At 47.8% G+C, this 16,132-nt stretch overlaps 1 protein-coding gene across 1 annotated transcript in view; it reads right to left on the bottom strand.

Moving 5' to 3' along the window:
- Window positions 1-7,451, bottom strand: part of PODXL2 (podocalyxin like 2) — a 33,190-nt gene extending 25,739 nt beyond the window's left edge. Inside the window, exons 1-2 of the mRNA XM_081246814.1 lie at window positions 7,319-7,451; window positions 1,403-1,681 (exon numbers count right to left, since the gene is read on the bottom strand). Of these exons, the coding sequence (XP_081102940.1) occupies window positions 1,403-1,681; window positions 7,319-7,406 (367 nt within the window). The 5' untranslated portion in view covers window positions 7,407-7,451. The remainder of the gene's footprint in view (window positions 1-1,402; window positions 1,682-7,318) is intronic.
- Window positions 7,452-16,132: the final 8,681 nt, after the last annotated feature.

Genomic DNA, 16,132 nt, shown 5'->3' with positions numbered 1-16,132 from the left:
TAGACCTAGCAATTTTACTGTAGAAATTTATCCTAAGGAACAATCAGAGAAGTGCAAAAATATATAGGGATATTTGTAGCGTCATTAAAACTGGAAACAAACTAAATATTCAATAACAGGGAACCATTTCATACTGAGGGTCATGATCTACATGAAGGAACACTAAGCAGTCATTGAAAACCAAGTTATAAAAGATAGTTAATGACGTGAAAATAAATTTAAAAAATATTTTAAGTGGAAACAATGATTCCAATCTGCATATAAGAGAGACTGGAGGGATGTGCCCCAAACTACTAGCACTAAGTATCTTTCAGTTGTGACGTCATGGGTGGATTTTCTTCCTTGTGTTGTTTTTGTATTTGTCATATTTTCTACAGTTTTCATGTATTATTTTCGTAATTACAGAACATAAATCCAAAATACTATATATATATATATATATATTTTTTTTTTTTTGGTACGCGGGCCTCTCACTGTTGTGGCCTCTCCCGTGGCGGAGCACAGGCTCCGGACGCGCAGGCTCAGCGGCCATGGCTCACGGGCCCAGCCGCTCCGCGGCATGTGGGATCCTCCCAGACCGGGACACGAACCCGTGTCCCCTGCATCGGCAGGAGGACTCTCAACCACTGCGCCACCAAGGAAGCCCCCAAATACTATATATTTAAAAAAGGTAAGTCAGCGCTGAATTCTGGAACACCCCACCCCCACGCACGTGCGCACACAGTTTGACAGTCCAGCGCTTAAAAACGGGCTCCTGCCAGCCAAGACCGTCCGCACAGCTGCTGCGGCTGGAAGCACGGCGAGCGCGCTCTGCTGCACCTGCAATCAGCCCACAGCTGCGTGCGCTGCTGGCTCCAGGCCTCGGGCTTGCTCTGTGAGCCAGACCCCAGCTCTGGTGCAGGGCCGAGGGAAGGGCACCTAGAACGCCTTGTGGGGCTCTAAGACCCAAGGAGGGACACGGGATCTACTGACCTCCAGGAATCTTAAACAGAGACCATACAGCACGGAAGAGGGAAAACCCAAACAAACCCCGAGACCTAGCACAGACCCGGGTGCATCAGGGCTGGTCGCAGCGACAGCTGACTGACCGCAGGTGTACGTTCACCTCTCTCAGCCTCCGTGTTCTCATGTGTAGGACAGGGATGACGTTCTTTATCTCACATCCTATAGGTGTTACATTGAATTATATGAGCACAGAAGTAAATACTGCAAAAGTACAAAGGGCCTCCCGGGCCAATAAGGCCCTCAGAGCCCAGAGACCTGGCTTTGAGGTGCAGGTGGACAGAAGAGGGTGAAAGCGGGGCAGGAGGAAGAGGTGATCTGGCCGAGGAAAGGGCTGTTTGGCATTGTGCCAGGCCTCCTGGCGGCTGTGAGCAGCACACATCTTAGGGGAGAGTGCTACCTGCAGTGGGTCCCAGGTCCAGACTAGAGTCGTTCAGCACCTCCTCCTCCTCCCAGAAGTACTGTGGCGGCTGCAGGATGCGGGACTCTTCGCTCTCTTCGCTGGCGAAGCCAGAGCCAGGGGCTCCCAGGCCAGCCCCCAGGCCCATGGCCTCACTGGGCTCCTCCGAGTCCAGCGGCTCCAGGCCCGTGGGCAGCAGGAGGTCCAGCAGGGAGGTGGAGGTGAGGCCCTCCGGGCCAGGCTCCTCGGACCCGGCTGCACACGTGGCCAGGGATGCTCCTGCACAGACATGAAAGCCGGTGGTTAAGAAGGAAGAGCGGCACAGGGTTGAGACCCTTCTCCAACAGCCAAGAGCCCAGGGGTGAGGGTGGGGCTTCAGGGACACTCCTGACGCCAGGGGGCTGCGAGGGGACTCTGAGATGCTGTACTCATCTCCAAAAGGCCAAACTGCTTAGCCTTCCTTCCCTGTAGCAGGGGCAAAGGCGAGACGGGGAGATGGGCGGAAGAGAGGGAGGAAACATTTGCCGAGTACCCACTCTCCACCACGCTGTGCGGGCGCAGGGCAGCGGAGAAGGGGCCCTGCTTCCCTGGACCTTGTGGGCACACTGTTCTGCAGGCTCCTATCCTTGGCTGAACATTTTCCAAAACTGCATTAAGAATGTGATCTGTTTCAGCAACACACAGTCTTTAAGACCATGTGAGGGACTTCCTGGTGGTGCGGTGGTTAAGACTCTGCATTTCCAAAGCACGGGGCCTGGGTTCAATCCCTGGCCAGGGAACTAGATCCCACATGCATGCCACAACTAAGAGTTTGTATGCCACAACTAAGGAGCCCATGTGCTGCAACTAAGGAGCAGGTGAGCCACAACTAAGGAGCCCTCGAGCCACAACTAAGGAGCCTACGAGCTGCAACTAAGGAGCCTGCCTGCCTCAACTAAGACCCAGCACAACCAAATAAATAAATATTAAAAAAAAAAAAAAAAAAACCATGTGAGGTCACAGGTCAAACTCATCCAGAGCTGGTAATGATACGTCTGTTTGGAATCTTGGACCCCTCTCCTAAGTTATAAGACAAACAAACAAACAAAAAACAATAAAATAAAGGGCATCTTTTTTTCCTTCTCTCTCACTCCCATTCACCAAGAACAGGAAACAGCCCTCTTTGCTGGTTTCACAATGTCATTACTAATTACACAAATATCACTAACTTGCTGTAAGTCTTCTGGAAAGTTCGGTCTCAGTCTCCTCATCCGAAAAATGAGGAAAGTGGGTGAAATGACCTCCAAATTTTCTTTTCCAAAACTAACATTCAATGACGTAGGAAAGAGGGAATTTCGGGACTTATTTCCTACTCTGCGCCTATAGCGCACTATGACGTGGCCGAACAGCAGTTCACAGAAATTTTTTAGTGATGTTTAATAATAAAAATAAACAATAACACTATTGGTGCCATGTGCTAAATGCTTTGTAAGCATTATCTGAATTTTAATCCTTATTATCACCTTATGAAGTAGTAAACCCTAAGCTTGGCGGATGCCCGTACAATGAGTGGCTGCTAAGGAAGACAAGGACTTTTCAGACTCAGAAATGAGTTCTATCAAAAACAGAGAACAGGGCTTCCCTGGTGGCGCAGTGGTTGAGAGTCCGCCTGCTGATGCAGGGGACACGGGTTCGTGCCCCGGTCCAGGAAGATCCCACATGCCGCGGAGCAGCTGGGCCCGTGAGCCATGGCCGCTGAGCCTGCGCGTCCGGAGCCTGTGCTCCGCAATGGGAGAGGCCACAGCAGTGAGAGGCCCGCATACCGCAAAAACAAACAAACAAAAAACAACAGAGAAAGTGTCTGGGGGGACGGAGGCTTCGTATGCTACGCACCAGCTGGACGACACAGGACCACGAATACAACATCTCGTAAGGAAAGCAGTCCGGGGTACAGGGAAAGGGGCGTAACAAAATAACAAGTGTGCCGAAGAGGATTAAACAGGTCTTGAGATCAGACACAGCAAGAGCATATGGCGCAGGAAAGCGCCCTGGCTTCCTGGCTGAATGACTCCAGGAGAATGTCTGCCCCACCAGCACCCTGGTCTCCTCATCTGTAGAGCAAGACAAGAATTCCTCCAGCCCGCAAAGGCCACCCAGTGGCCACCCAGTGGTCAGCTCCATGCAGCGTATAAACTGCACTGCAAAAAGCACACTGCAGTCTACAATCGTAAGTATCACGAAGGATAGAGAACCAGGACATTTTCGGCCAGGAAGAGAATGTTTAAGGACAACAATGATATCTTCAAATGCATTAAAACAAAAGGTTGATGTGAATAATAAAGATCAGTTACTCTATGTGACTTGAAGGAAAAAACTAAGACTAATGGGAAGAAACATAGAAGGCAACGGAGTCTGAAGCAGCCTTTAACAAGAAGCTGGTGACACGCCGGGTCACCTGCACCCACCCACCTAACTCCTACTCCTGCTTCCACCCTCAGCTCAAAGCAGCCGCCCCGGCCCCCATGGTCTCAGCTGGGCACCCACCACTACCATCGCCTCTGGGCACGTCACAGCACCTTCCTCACTGAACTGTCACAGACCACCTTACAGCCTCCCTCACTCAGCAGTGAGCACGGAGTTGAGCGTCCTGTGTCAGCTTCACCTTCGTCCTGCCGGGGCCTCGACAGTCTCTGAAATGTCACAGGAGCTCAAGACATGTTTGAGAGCGAATAAATCAACACCCTCTTCTTTTACAGATGAGATAACTGAGGCCTCATGAGACTAAAGGTCAACCAACCAGCCAGCAGAAGCATTGTAATTAGCTGGTTTCTCACAAAAAGGTCCTGCAGGTGCTCCGTGAAGAAAGACCAGAAAACTACTCTTTATGTGCCCTTCCTCCAAAGGATATGTAAGGAAGAGAGTACCCAGGATGGCACGGGTGCCTCACAGGACTTAAGGAGCAAGGAAAGAGACCAGACCTGAAGACTGAAGACACCCTCTGCTCCCAGCACTCTGCTCAGGGTCCCCACGAGAAACCGAAACCATAGGGTGGCTCCTCTCCTGAAAGACCTCAAGTTGGTAAAGTGGCCCCCTGTATTTCACAAAGAAGCCCCTTTATTTCTATTTCTGCACAGACCCTATGTTTGGAAATAGTTCGTCGATCGACGGTACTCAGGTTAAGAGCTATTTTCTAATTTTTAAAAAGTTAGTCAGAATAATTTAATATTGCCAATCAGATATGATGCCAATTAGGATCTACTTTGGTTTCAGGCAGGCCGCAGTATCGTACTGGAGCTAACATCTGCATTAGACTTTCACTGCTCAGAGGAATGCGGTCCCCCGAGTTCCTATTCTGTGCCACGTACTGTGCCAGGCCCTCTCTGGAGACACAGAAATGAACACAAGACAGCCTCTGCCCTCGGGGAAATAACCACTGTTTGGAAAATGTAATGCAAGTTTTACATAAAATACCAGCTGATACAACAGGTCTACTTTCAGACTTGGTATCCTCAGGGTTGGGGGAACCAAATTCTACAAGACAGTAATCTGGAAAAAGTCACGCAGTCCAGGAAGAAAAAACTCAATTGATGAGAAATAATTAAATAACAAAAACTGTACAGGTTCCCAGGGCACCAGAGCAGCCGTCTTTGAGACGGCCAAGAGGTGAAGCTCGTTATCCACTTACTGGGAAAGACATTACTTCAGCCGTTTTAGAAAAGCACAACTGACTTTAAGAATACTTGGAAGTCTACCCTGCACAAAATCGCTGGAGGATCAAACACACTTTGCCTCGTCAAAACCCAAGAGGTGTCTCTGCGAGCTGAACCGAGGTGTGATGGGAGAGGAGTCGCAGCCAAATGGGCCTCGGTCCTGCTGACCAGACCAGCCCGGACCGCAAGGAACCTGCATGTGCCGTCTCAGGGGAAGTCTGACCAGCAGTCCTGCTGACTTCCCGCCTCTGGGGATAAAATACTTTGTAGTCGGTGAAGCTCTCTGCGCAGGGCACCGTGGTCCGATGAACTCGCTGGGTCTATCCCCGATCATGTGCGTGACTTAGGCGGGGTCCCCACTCTCTCAACCCCTCCCCTCCACCTGTCATAGTCTGTCCTCGTCCATCTTTCCCAACAGTCTGATAGGAATTAAAAGAGGTTCTGATAATGGTGCTGAAAAGCCGTGTGTGAACAAGAGGAATCTGGTTTTTCATTCTTTCTGCGATAAACATTCCCATTTTCTTGAAGTTACTTTTCCCTCTGATGACTCTTTCTTTTATATAGACCTTGATATTTTCAAAAGCGTTCACAGCGGGTAATTATTTAGGTAATTACGAGAGATTACTTACTTTCAAGCTTGCCCACCAAAACAGTAGCAGAGACCTAACCATTCCGTGTATAATTGCTTTTGCGTTTAATGACTAATCTGCCTTGAGACCCCCACCTGATTCTAACTTTCAGAATTACACTCGTGATTTTTTCCCTCCAGCACCTGTAATTTTCTGCTACTTGCATCACTCCCAGTGGAAAGGAGAGAAAAAGAAGGCACGTGAAAAGGATTCGGAGATCAGCCTCAAAGAACTGAAAATCTGACCCAAACGAACTCAGAAACAGGTGAACGAAGCAGGCTTATATCTTAAGGGGGTGGGGAAAACAAGGCCTCTCAGTCACCCCCATGTTTTCTCTCTCCTGCAATCTGCTCCTGATCCCAACACCCTTCTCTGATTTCCACCATCAGCCCGCCCCACCCTTCCCCTCATCAGCAGCTCTGAAGTCCAGGGATCCCTAAAGCCCTTGGCAGACACCTATCTGGGAACTGCCCGGCAGCATGTGTCACGTGGCCCACACCCGGAGCGGTAGCTGTCACAGAAATGGTCCGGCACCACCACCCTACCGCACACACTGGCCGCTGTGTCTGTGTGTCCTTGCAGGGTGCCCACACTATGGTTTGCAAGGGAGACACGCTGCTGGACACACGCCCCCCAAGCACAGGGGTGGTAACAGGACATGGAGAGCGCGCCCCATGGGCGGAGGTGGGAGAGGGGTACACGGAGCCAACCTGCCCACAGTGATCTGTGGCTAGCCAGGAAGAGGCACCCTAACCGCTGGGGATGGTCCCGACTCCCTTCGCTGGCCAGTTCTGGGGTGGCTGCCACACAGAGAAAGAGTGGACAAGCAGTACTTATTTGGCGAGCCTCGCCTTCCTCCAAAGAGGACTTGAGGCATGCAAGGACAGAGGTGGGGCAGCGTCTGAGACAGGCGCGGATGCCATTCCTCATGCACACCACCTGGGTCCTTACTCATCCTGGACTGAGCTGGGCGCAGGGACGCGCTCAGGGGCAGTGGCCCTTCGCCGGGATTTTGCACCACGGCCCAGGGCAACGGCCGCTCTGCTGTCACCATCAAACAGAGACCCCCCCACGCCCGGCCGGGACCCAAACACACACAAACACGTGTGCACCACGCGCCCGCGGGCTGACTGCGCGGGCAGCGCCGCGGGCCGAGTCCGCTGGACGGGAGCCAATGCAGGCACCCGCGGGCGGGCGGGGCCGTTCGCGCGTGCACACACGTGCACACACTTGCGCGCGGGCACCCCCCCAACGCTCCCCCCGCCCCGGAGAGCTCGCCGCGCTGCCAGGACACGTCCTCGTGCAACCCGCCCCGCACACACCGCGCCGTGGCCGGTCCCCCCGCGCCCCTCCCCCCGCGCCTTCACACCTGCCGTCACCACTGCGCACGTGCCGGCACCGCGCTCGCCCCCCGCGGCCTCACCACAGTCCGGGGCCCCGCGGCCCTCTGTCACCCGGACACGCACGGCGGGCCGCCGCCCCGCGCCGTCAGCAGCGCCCGGAGCGCGGGCGGCCGCCCCGCCCCGCCGCCCGCCGAGACCGCGCGGCCCTTTGTTGGCGCGGTGCTGCCCAGCGCGCACCCGCCGCCGCCCACTCACCTCCGGCCAGCAGCAGCAACAGCGGCAGCGGTAGCAGTGGCAGCGGCAGCAGCGGAGGCTGCCCCGGGGCCCTCAGCAGCCGGCCCATGGTGCCGCGTCGCCGCTCCGCAGCCGCCTCAGCTCCTCAGGGCCGCGCGGGCGGCGCCGGCGGCGCGCGCACGCCAATTGGTCTGCGCGGCCGTCACTCGCCCCGCCCCTCCACCCGCCACCGGCCAATCAGCGCCGCGGAGGCCGGGGGCGGGGCCGCGTCGCCGGCGCCTCGCGCCTCGCACCTCAGACCTCGCGCCTCTCAGGCCCGCGTCCACCTGGCGCCCGGATCGTGGAGGAGGGGCGTGGCCCCGGCGCTGAAGGCCGCGCTCGCGAGACTATGCACGGACCCAGCGCGGAATTGGTTGCCCACCTGTGCGCCCCGGGCCCCAGCGCAGCGCGGGTCCTAAACTTCCACAAGTGGTTAGTCCCTAGGCCGCGCCGGTGGACGCAGGGCTCATTAACTACAGCCAGAAACGCATGCCTTTCTAAATAACTCTAGGGTTGAGGGGTAAATCACAAGATAAATGTTACTTTGTTTATAAATTAACGACATTGAGAATGTTGCGTATCAAAATCCGTGGGGTGCAGCCAACAGTTCACAGAGGAGAGTTTATAGCCACAAACACATTTATTAGAAGACAGACAATAAAAGTAAGCGAATTAAGTATTCAACTTAAGAGGCTTTAACACACACCTACACAGAGGAATCAGTAAGTTTCTAACGTTGAAATAAAAACCCAGTAGAACTGACTGCTAAAAGCCTGAGAAAGAAGAAGAGAGCACACAAATCTTTAGCATCCAGAAAAGAACATAAGTGAATACCATTAGGAATGAAAAAGGGAACAAAACTACAAACAAGACCATTTTAAAATTATAAGCAAAACTTGACGCATATCAATACAAAATTTAAAATCTAATTGAAATCGATACTTTTAAGGAAAACACATTACTGATTCAAGCAGTAGAAAAGCTAAACAACCAACAATGGGGAAAGATAAAAAGATAATTTTTAAAATCTCCTCTTAAAAAAGACATACCGCTCCTTTGGAATGAGTGCATTCTGTCAAACCTTCAACAAATAAACTCCTCCTGAACAAAGTTAGAAAGCTTCCCAATTCACTTTATGAAGTTGGAATAACACAAATAGAAAAAAAAAAAAACCCTAAGCCAATCTTACTAAACACAGATGCAACTCTCACAAAAAAATATGAGCAAGATGATTGCTGCAATGTATTAAATGTTAATATGTCATGATTAAGTGGGGCTTACCCTAGGGATGCAAGATTGGTTGAGTGTTAGAACCCTAACCTAAACAGACGTTTCTCCAAAGAAGACATACAGATGGCCAACGGACACATGAAAAGATGCTCAACATCACTAATTATCAGAGAAATGCAAATCAAAACTACAATGAGGTATCACCTCACATGGGTCAGAATGGCCATCATCAAAAAATCTACAAACAATAAATGCTGGAGAGGGTGCGGAGAGAAGGGAACCCTCGTGCATTGTTGCTGGGAATGCACCCATCGACAGATGAATGGATAAAGATGATGTGGTACATATATACAATGGAATATTACTCAGCCATAAAAAGAAATGAAATTGGGTCATTTGTAGAGACATGGATGGACACAGAGACTATCATACAGAGTGGAGTAAGTCAGAAAAAGAAAAACAAATACAGTATATTAACGTATATATGTAGAATCTGAAAAAATTGGTATATACAAAGTGTAAATGGAGACAGACGTAGAGAAGAAACGTACGGATACTAAGGGGGAAAGCGGGGTGTGGGAATGGGGTGGTGGGATGAATTGGGAGATTGGAATTGACATATATACATTATTGATAGTATAAAATAGTATAGTATAAAATAATGAGAACCTATTGTATAGAACAGGGAATTCTACTCAATGCTCTGTGGTGACCTAAATGAGAAGAAAATCCAAAAAAGAGGGGATATATGTATGCGTATAGCTGATTCACTTTGCTGTACAGTATAAACTAACACAATATTGTAAAGCAACTATACTCCAATAAAAAAAAAAAAGAAAAAGCTACTCACTCATTTCTCAGCATTAAGAGGATCAGTTTTTTTTAAATCTCAGGAGGGAATTCCCTGGAGTTCCATTGGTTAGGACTCCGCACTTCCACTGCACAGGGCACAGGTTCGATCCCTGGTCAGGGAACTAGATCCCACATGCCTCACAGCAAGGCCAATAAATAAATAAATAAATAATCTCTGGAGATGCCCCACCACCACCACTGGCATGGAATGAAACAGCCTCTACTCCTGATAAAAGGGACAAACAAAAACTTTAGAAGCAAACAAGAAATAGAAGGGAAGGAAAAGTTCCTTAATTCAATAAAGAGTATCTCCTAAAAACATACAGCAATCATCATACTTAGTGAAGAAACATTAGAAGCATTCCCATTTAAGTGAGGAACAAGAAAAGGACTATCATTACCACCACAAATATTGAATATTCTGTAACAAACAATGCAATAGGCTTGATAGAATAAAATGAGATAAAAATTTGGGAGAAAATTTGGTAAAACTAATCATTTGCAAGCACACCTAGAAAATTCAAGACCATCAACTGACAGACTAATTGAAAACTAATAAGATTTGAGGAAGATTTCTGGATATAAAATAACATAGAAATCAATAACTTTTTAATGTATTATCAATAACCCATTAGAAAATATAGTAGGAAAAAAGATCTCATCCACAACCACTATTGAAAGCCAAGAATAAACCAAATAGAGGTATAAAGTCTAAATGAAGAAAATGATAAAGCTTCATATAACACCAGAACAAAGGGGGAAATGTATCTTGTCCCTGAATGGGAGGATTCAATGTTGTAAAGATGTCAGTTCTTCCCCAGAGTAATCAACAAACGCAACGGAATGCCAACAAAAACCCCCAGTAGAATGTCTTGTGGAATTTGACAAGCTGACTTAAAAATTCACCGAGGGCTTCCCTGGTAGCGCAGTGGTTAAGAATCGGCCTGCCGACGCAGGACACGTGGGTTCGAGCCCTGGTCCAGGAAGATCCCACATGCTGTGGGGCAACTAAGCCCGTGCGCCACAACTACTGAGCCCTCATGCCACAACTACTGAAGCCCGCGTGCCTAGAGCCCGTGCTCCACAGCAAGAGAAGCCACTGCAATGAGAAGCCTGCGCACCGCAACGAAGACCCAACGCAGCCAAATATAAATATAAATAAATAAATTTATTTTTAAAAATTCATCTTGAAGAGAAAATACTCAAAAGTAATAGAAATTTTGATCAAAACACATATAGAAATTAAAATATTGTGGTACTGAATCTGGAATAGATGCATAAACAATGAAATGAAACAGAGAGGTCAGAAACAGACCACTGTACACATGAAAATGTTTTACAGAGGAAGCTTTTCAACAAAGTGGAGAACAGATATTCACTCAATAGTGTTATGTCAATTAATCTGAAAATATAACGTTAGATCCATATTTCACATCATACATCATACCCATTAGACTAAAGTACTAAATCTAATCATTTAAAACGTTCCTTTAGGGCTTCCCTGGTGGCACAGTGGTTGAGAGTCCGCCTGCCGATGCAGGGGACATGGGTTCGTGCCCCGGTCCGGGAAGGTCCCGCATGCCGCGGAGCGGCTGGGCCCGTGAGCCATGGCCGCTGAGCCTGCGCGTCCGGAGCCTGTGCCCCGCAACGGGAGAGGCCACAACAGTGAGAGGCCCGCGTACCGCAAAAAAAAAAAAAAAAAAGTTGCTTTAAATATTGGGAATATAGGTCATTTATTAACCAAACACAAAAGGCATAAGGGAAATGAGATATACGACCATATAAAAATGAACACCAAACATTAAAAGAAAAATTAATACCAATTCTTCATAAACTCTTCTAAAAATTAGAAGTGCAGGGAACACTTTCAAACTCATCCTATGAGGCCAGTATTACCCTGATACCAAAACCAGACATAGACGTTACAAGGAAAAAATTCGCAGACCAATATCTCTTAGGAACATAGATACAAAAATACTCTACAGGGCTTCCCTGATGGCGCAGTGGTTGACCGTCCGCCTGCCGATGCAGGGGACACAGGTTCGTGCCCCGGTCCGGGAGGATCCCACATGCCGTGGAGCGGCTTGGCCCGTGAGTCATGGCCGCTGAGCCTGCGCGTCCGGAGCCTGTGTTCCGCAACGGGAGAGGCCCCAGCGGTGAGAGGCCCGTGTACCGCAAAAAAAAAAAAAAAAAAAAAAACTCTACAAAGTATTAGCAAACCAAATCCAGCAACATATAGAAAGAGTTTTATACCATGGGCAATAAGAGTTACCTCAGGAATGCAAGGTTAAAATTTAACATCTGAAAACCCATTCACCCTATCAATAGAATAAAGGCCAAGCCCCACATGATCATCTCAATAGATGGGAAAAAAGCATTTGACACAATTCAACACCCTTTCATGACAAAAACACTCTAGAAACTAGGAAGGGAAGGGATTCTTCCTGAACCTGAAAAAAGGCATGTTACCCCACTGCTAACATCATGCTTAATGGTGAAAGACAAAGCTTTCCCCCAAGACCAGGAACAAGACAAGGCTGTCAAGTCTTGCCACTTCTATTCCATGTTGTACTGAGGTTCCAGCCAGACAAGTAGGCAAGAAAATGAAATAAAAGGCATCCAGGGCTTCCCTGGTGGCGCAGTGGTTGAGAGTCCGCCTGCCAATGCAGGGGACACGGGTTCGTGCCCCGGTCCGGGAAGATCCCACATGCTGCGGAGCAGATTAAAAAAAAAAAAAAAAAAGCATCCAGAGTGGAAAGGAAGAAATAAAACTACCCTCATTCATAGATGACACAATTTTGTACATAGACGATCCTAGGTTTTCATCCACTAAAAAAGCTACTGGAACTAATAAATGAGCTCAGCAAGGTAACAGGATATAAGATCAATATACGAAAATGAAATGTATTTCTATACACTGTGTGGTAAGCAGAATCATGGCTCCCCAAAGATGTCCCTAATCTCCAGAGCCTGTGAATACATTACCTCACGTGGAAAAGGGGACCTTGCAGACATGATTAAGTTAAGGATATGGGATGGGAGATGATCCTGGATCATCTAGGTGGGCCCAGTGGAATCCCGAGAGTTCTTACAATGCAAAGAGGGAGGAAGGAGAGTCAGAGTCAAGGAACAACAGGACAACGAAAGCCGAGCTCAGAGTGATGCAATTTCTGGCCAAGGAACGCGGGGATCCTCTAAAAGCAGGAAAAGGCAAGTAAAGGAATTTTCACCCAGAACCCTGCTGACACCTTGATTTTACCTCAGTGAGACCTATTTCACACTTCTGACCTCCAAAACTGTAAGATAATAAACTTGTGTTATTTTAAGCCACTGAATTTATAGTAATTTGCTATAGCAGAAACAGGAAACATACAAACTGCAATAGAGTAAGAAAATTCCATTTACAACTTAGGAATAGACCTAATAAAATAAATACGAAACTACAAACACTGCTGAAAGAAGTTAAAGGAAACCTGTGTAAGTGGATGGACATTCCATTTCATGCATCAGAAGAAATGAAATTGTTAAAATCGTAATCCCCAAGTTGATCTACAGACTCAATGCAATCCTCATCAAAATTCCTCGTGGCTTCTTTGCAGAAATTGATAAGCTGATTCCAAAATTCATATGTAAATTCAAAGGGTCCAGAATAACTGAAACAATCTTAGAAAGAAAAAGTTGGCACCAGCACAAAGATAAGCATATCCTTGGAGTAAAATAGAGAGTTCACAGTTATGGTCATATGATTGCCAAGGCAACCAATGGAGAAAGAATAGTCTCTTCAACAAATGGTGCTAGGACAGCTGTACATCCCCATGTAGAAAGTTACACCCCCTATGTCACACCACATACAAAATTTACTCCAAACAGATCAAAGACTTAAATGTAAGAGATAAAACTATAAAACTACTTGAAGAAAATATAGGGGTATATCTTCATGACCTTGGATTATGCAATGGTTTTTGAAATGATACCAAAAGCATAAGCCATAAAACATATATAGATAGGAGATTGGGGGCGCAGTGGTTAAGAATCCGCCTGCCAATGCAGGGGACACGGCTTCAAGTCCTGGTCCGGGAAGATCCCACATGCCGTGGAGCAACTAAGCCCGTGCGCCACAACTACTGAGCCTGTGCTCTAGAGCCCATGGGCCACAACTACTAAGCCCACATGCCCCAACTACTGAAGCCCGTGCACCTAGAGCCTGTGCTCCACAACAAGAGAAGCCACTGCAATGAGAAGTCCGTGCACCACAACAAAGAGTAGCCCCCGCTGGACACAACCAGAGAGCCCACGCGCAGCAACGAAGACCCGATGCAGCCAAAAATAAATTAATTAATTAATTAACTTTCTTTAAAAATGAAAAAAATTTGTGCCTCAAAGGTCACCATCAAGAAAGTGAAGACAACCCACAGAATGGGAAAAAATATACTTGGAAATCATAAATCTGATAAAGGACTTGTGTCTAGACTACATAAATTACTCATAACTCGGTAATAAAGACAACCCAATTAAAAACAATGGGCAAAAATCTGCATAGACATTTCTGCAAAGAAGATATACAAATGGCCAGTAAGCACACGAAAAGACGCTTAACCTCATTAGCCATCAGGGAGATGCAAATCAAAATCAAAGAAACCACTTCACAAGCACTAAAGATGGCTAAAATCACAAGGACAACGTGTCATACAGAACGTGGAGAAATCAGAACCCTCAGGCGCTGATGCTGGGAAAGCAAAATGGTGCAGCCGCTCTGGAAAACAGTGTGGTGGTTCCTCCACAGCAAAACACAGGGCTGCCATATGACCCAGCAATTCCACTCCTGGGGACATACCCAAGAGAAGAGAGAACACATGTCCACACAGAAAGTTGTTATAGGGATGTTCAGAGCAGCATCATTCACAACAGTCAAGTGCTCATCAACTGATGAGTATATAAATGAAATGTGACATATCCCTAAAGTGGAATGTTACTCAGTAATAAAAAGAAGTGAAGCAGTGACATATGCTACAACAGGGATGAACCTTAGAAACATTATGCGAAGAAGCCCGTTGCAAAACACCGTATATTGTATGATTCCATGTGTATGAAATGTCCAGAACAGGCAAACCTAGAGACAGAAAGTACATTTTGTGGTTTTCTAGGGCTGTGGCAGGGGTGGGGGAAAAGGGAGGGGGGTGAACGTTAACGGCTGTGGGTTTGGCGGGGAGATAATAAATGTCCCAAAACTGATTTTGATGATGTGCTAAAACCACTGAGCCGTACATTTAAAATCATGTTATTTAACCATATCTCAATAAACCTGTTACTTAAAATCACACGAGTCCACAAGCATACATTTTATAGTCTTTATAACGCACACAGCAGTACGTAGTATCCGTATACTTAAAATTTTTACCTGTATGGTATCACACCTTCTGGTATCTGATTTTTCCAGTCACAGTTATCTTTCAGATTAATCCATTAATAAACTTAACTGTATGAACAAAAGCTTTTAATTGTTCAATCATAAAATACACCAAAGGAGAGCCTCCCCTCGATCCCTCACTTTGCCAGCTGCCCTATCTCACTGCTCCCCTGCAGAACCAGACTTCTCAAGCGTTTCTACGTGTCCAATTTCCGCTTCCTTACCCACCCCCACCCCCTTTCTTCTACTCATGCTGCACTGACACTGCTGGTCAAGGTCACTGTCAACCTCCGTGTTACCACAAATACCGCATTTCAACTTAAGAGGCGCACTTACAACTATTTCCAACAACTCTAAACTGGGACGTTTTACAGTTGACGGCATCCAGCCTTTCTAAATGTTAGCATTTTTGCCTTAGTAGCATATAAACTAATGGTGATTCTTGTAACAGGCGGCATCTGACATCGGATGAAACACGGCACAGGGTGAGATCTGTCGTCTCACCTGACCCTGAAGCTGTCTGGGTCCCAGGTGACCTCAGCCTTCTTGAAAGGTTTCCCTTTCCTGGCTTCAAGAACAATCCCTCCTCTAGTTTCCCCCAGCACCTGCCCGTTCCTAAGTGTCCTTTGCTGGTTCACACGATGGGCACTCAAGCTTCCAGCGGCGATCACTTCTCTCTGCTCTCTGCAGGGTGATTACAGCCAGCCCCACGGGGACACCTGTTGGACCACTACAGCTCGTGCTGAAACCTCCACTCAGCAGCCCAGACTCAAACCTGCCCGCAAAGTTCCCGTTTCTCCTGGGGCGTCAAACGCATTTCCAGCCAACTCGTCTACGTGAAGCTCCCGGTTTTCCCCTGACCTCAGCCTACCTCTCAGGCCAGAAGCCTGGTCATCACCCATGGCTTCTTCTTTTCTCCCAGTACCACTTCTTATTCATGAGATGCAAAATACACCTAAAATAGGTCCACTGTCCCCGTCCCCTGGTCCAGACCGCCGCCATCTCTAGGCTACACCCCAGGCTCCCATTCAGCCCCTCCATTACTCTCTCTCCACTCAGTTCCCTGTGGCCGGATAGGACCTCCCTGTAAAACACGTGGGACCAGTTTCGTCTCCTGCTTACAAGCCTCAGGGCCATGTACTGCAGTCAGACTCAGAGCCTTACTGGACCTGTGTGATACTGTGATAGAATAAGAAATATATATTCTGGTCTTCATCCCAGCTCCTGGCCAGACTCCAAAAATACCTTTGTCATTTCCTAAGTGATAAGAGACACTGATAGAAGCATCTTTTGTAGTAAGATCTGGG

The sequence above is a fragment of the Mesoplodon bidens genome (genome assembly GCF_964165515.1).
Source record: "Mesoplodon bidens genome assembly, chromosome: 10".
NCBI classification, from domain to species: domain Eukaryota; kingdom Metazoa; phylum Chordata; class Mammalia; order Artiodactyla; family Ziphiidae; genus Mesoplodon; species Mesoplodon bidens.
The sequence above is the reverse complement of the archived record's forward strand: the minus strand, read 5'-3'. Positions and strand labels throughout refer to the sequence as shown.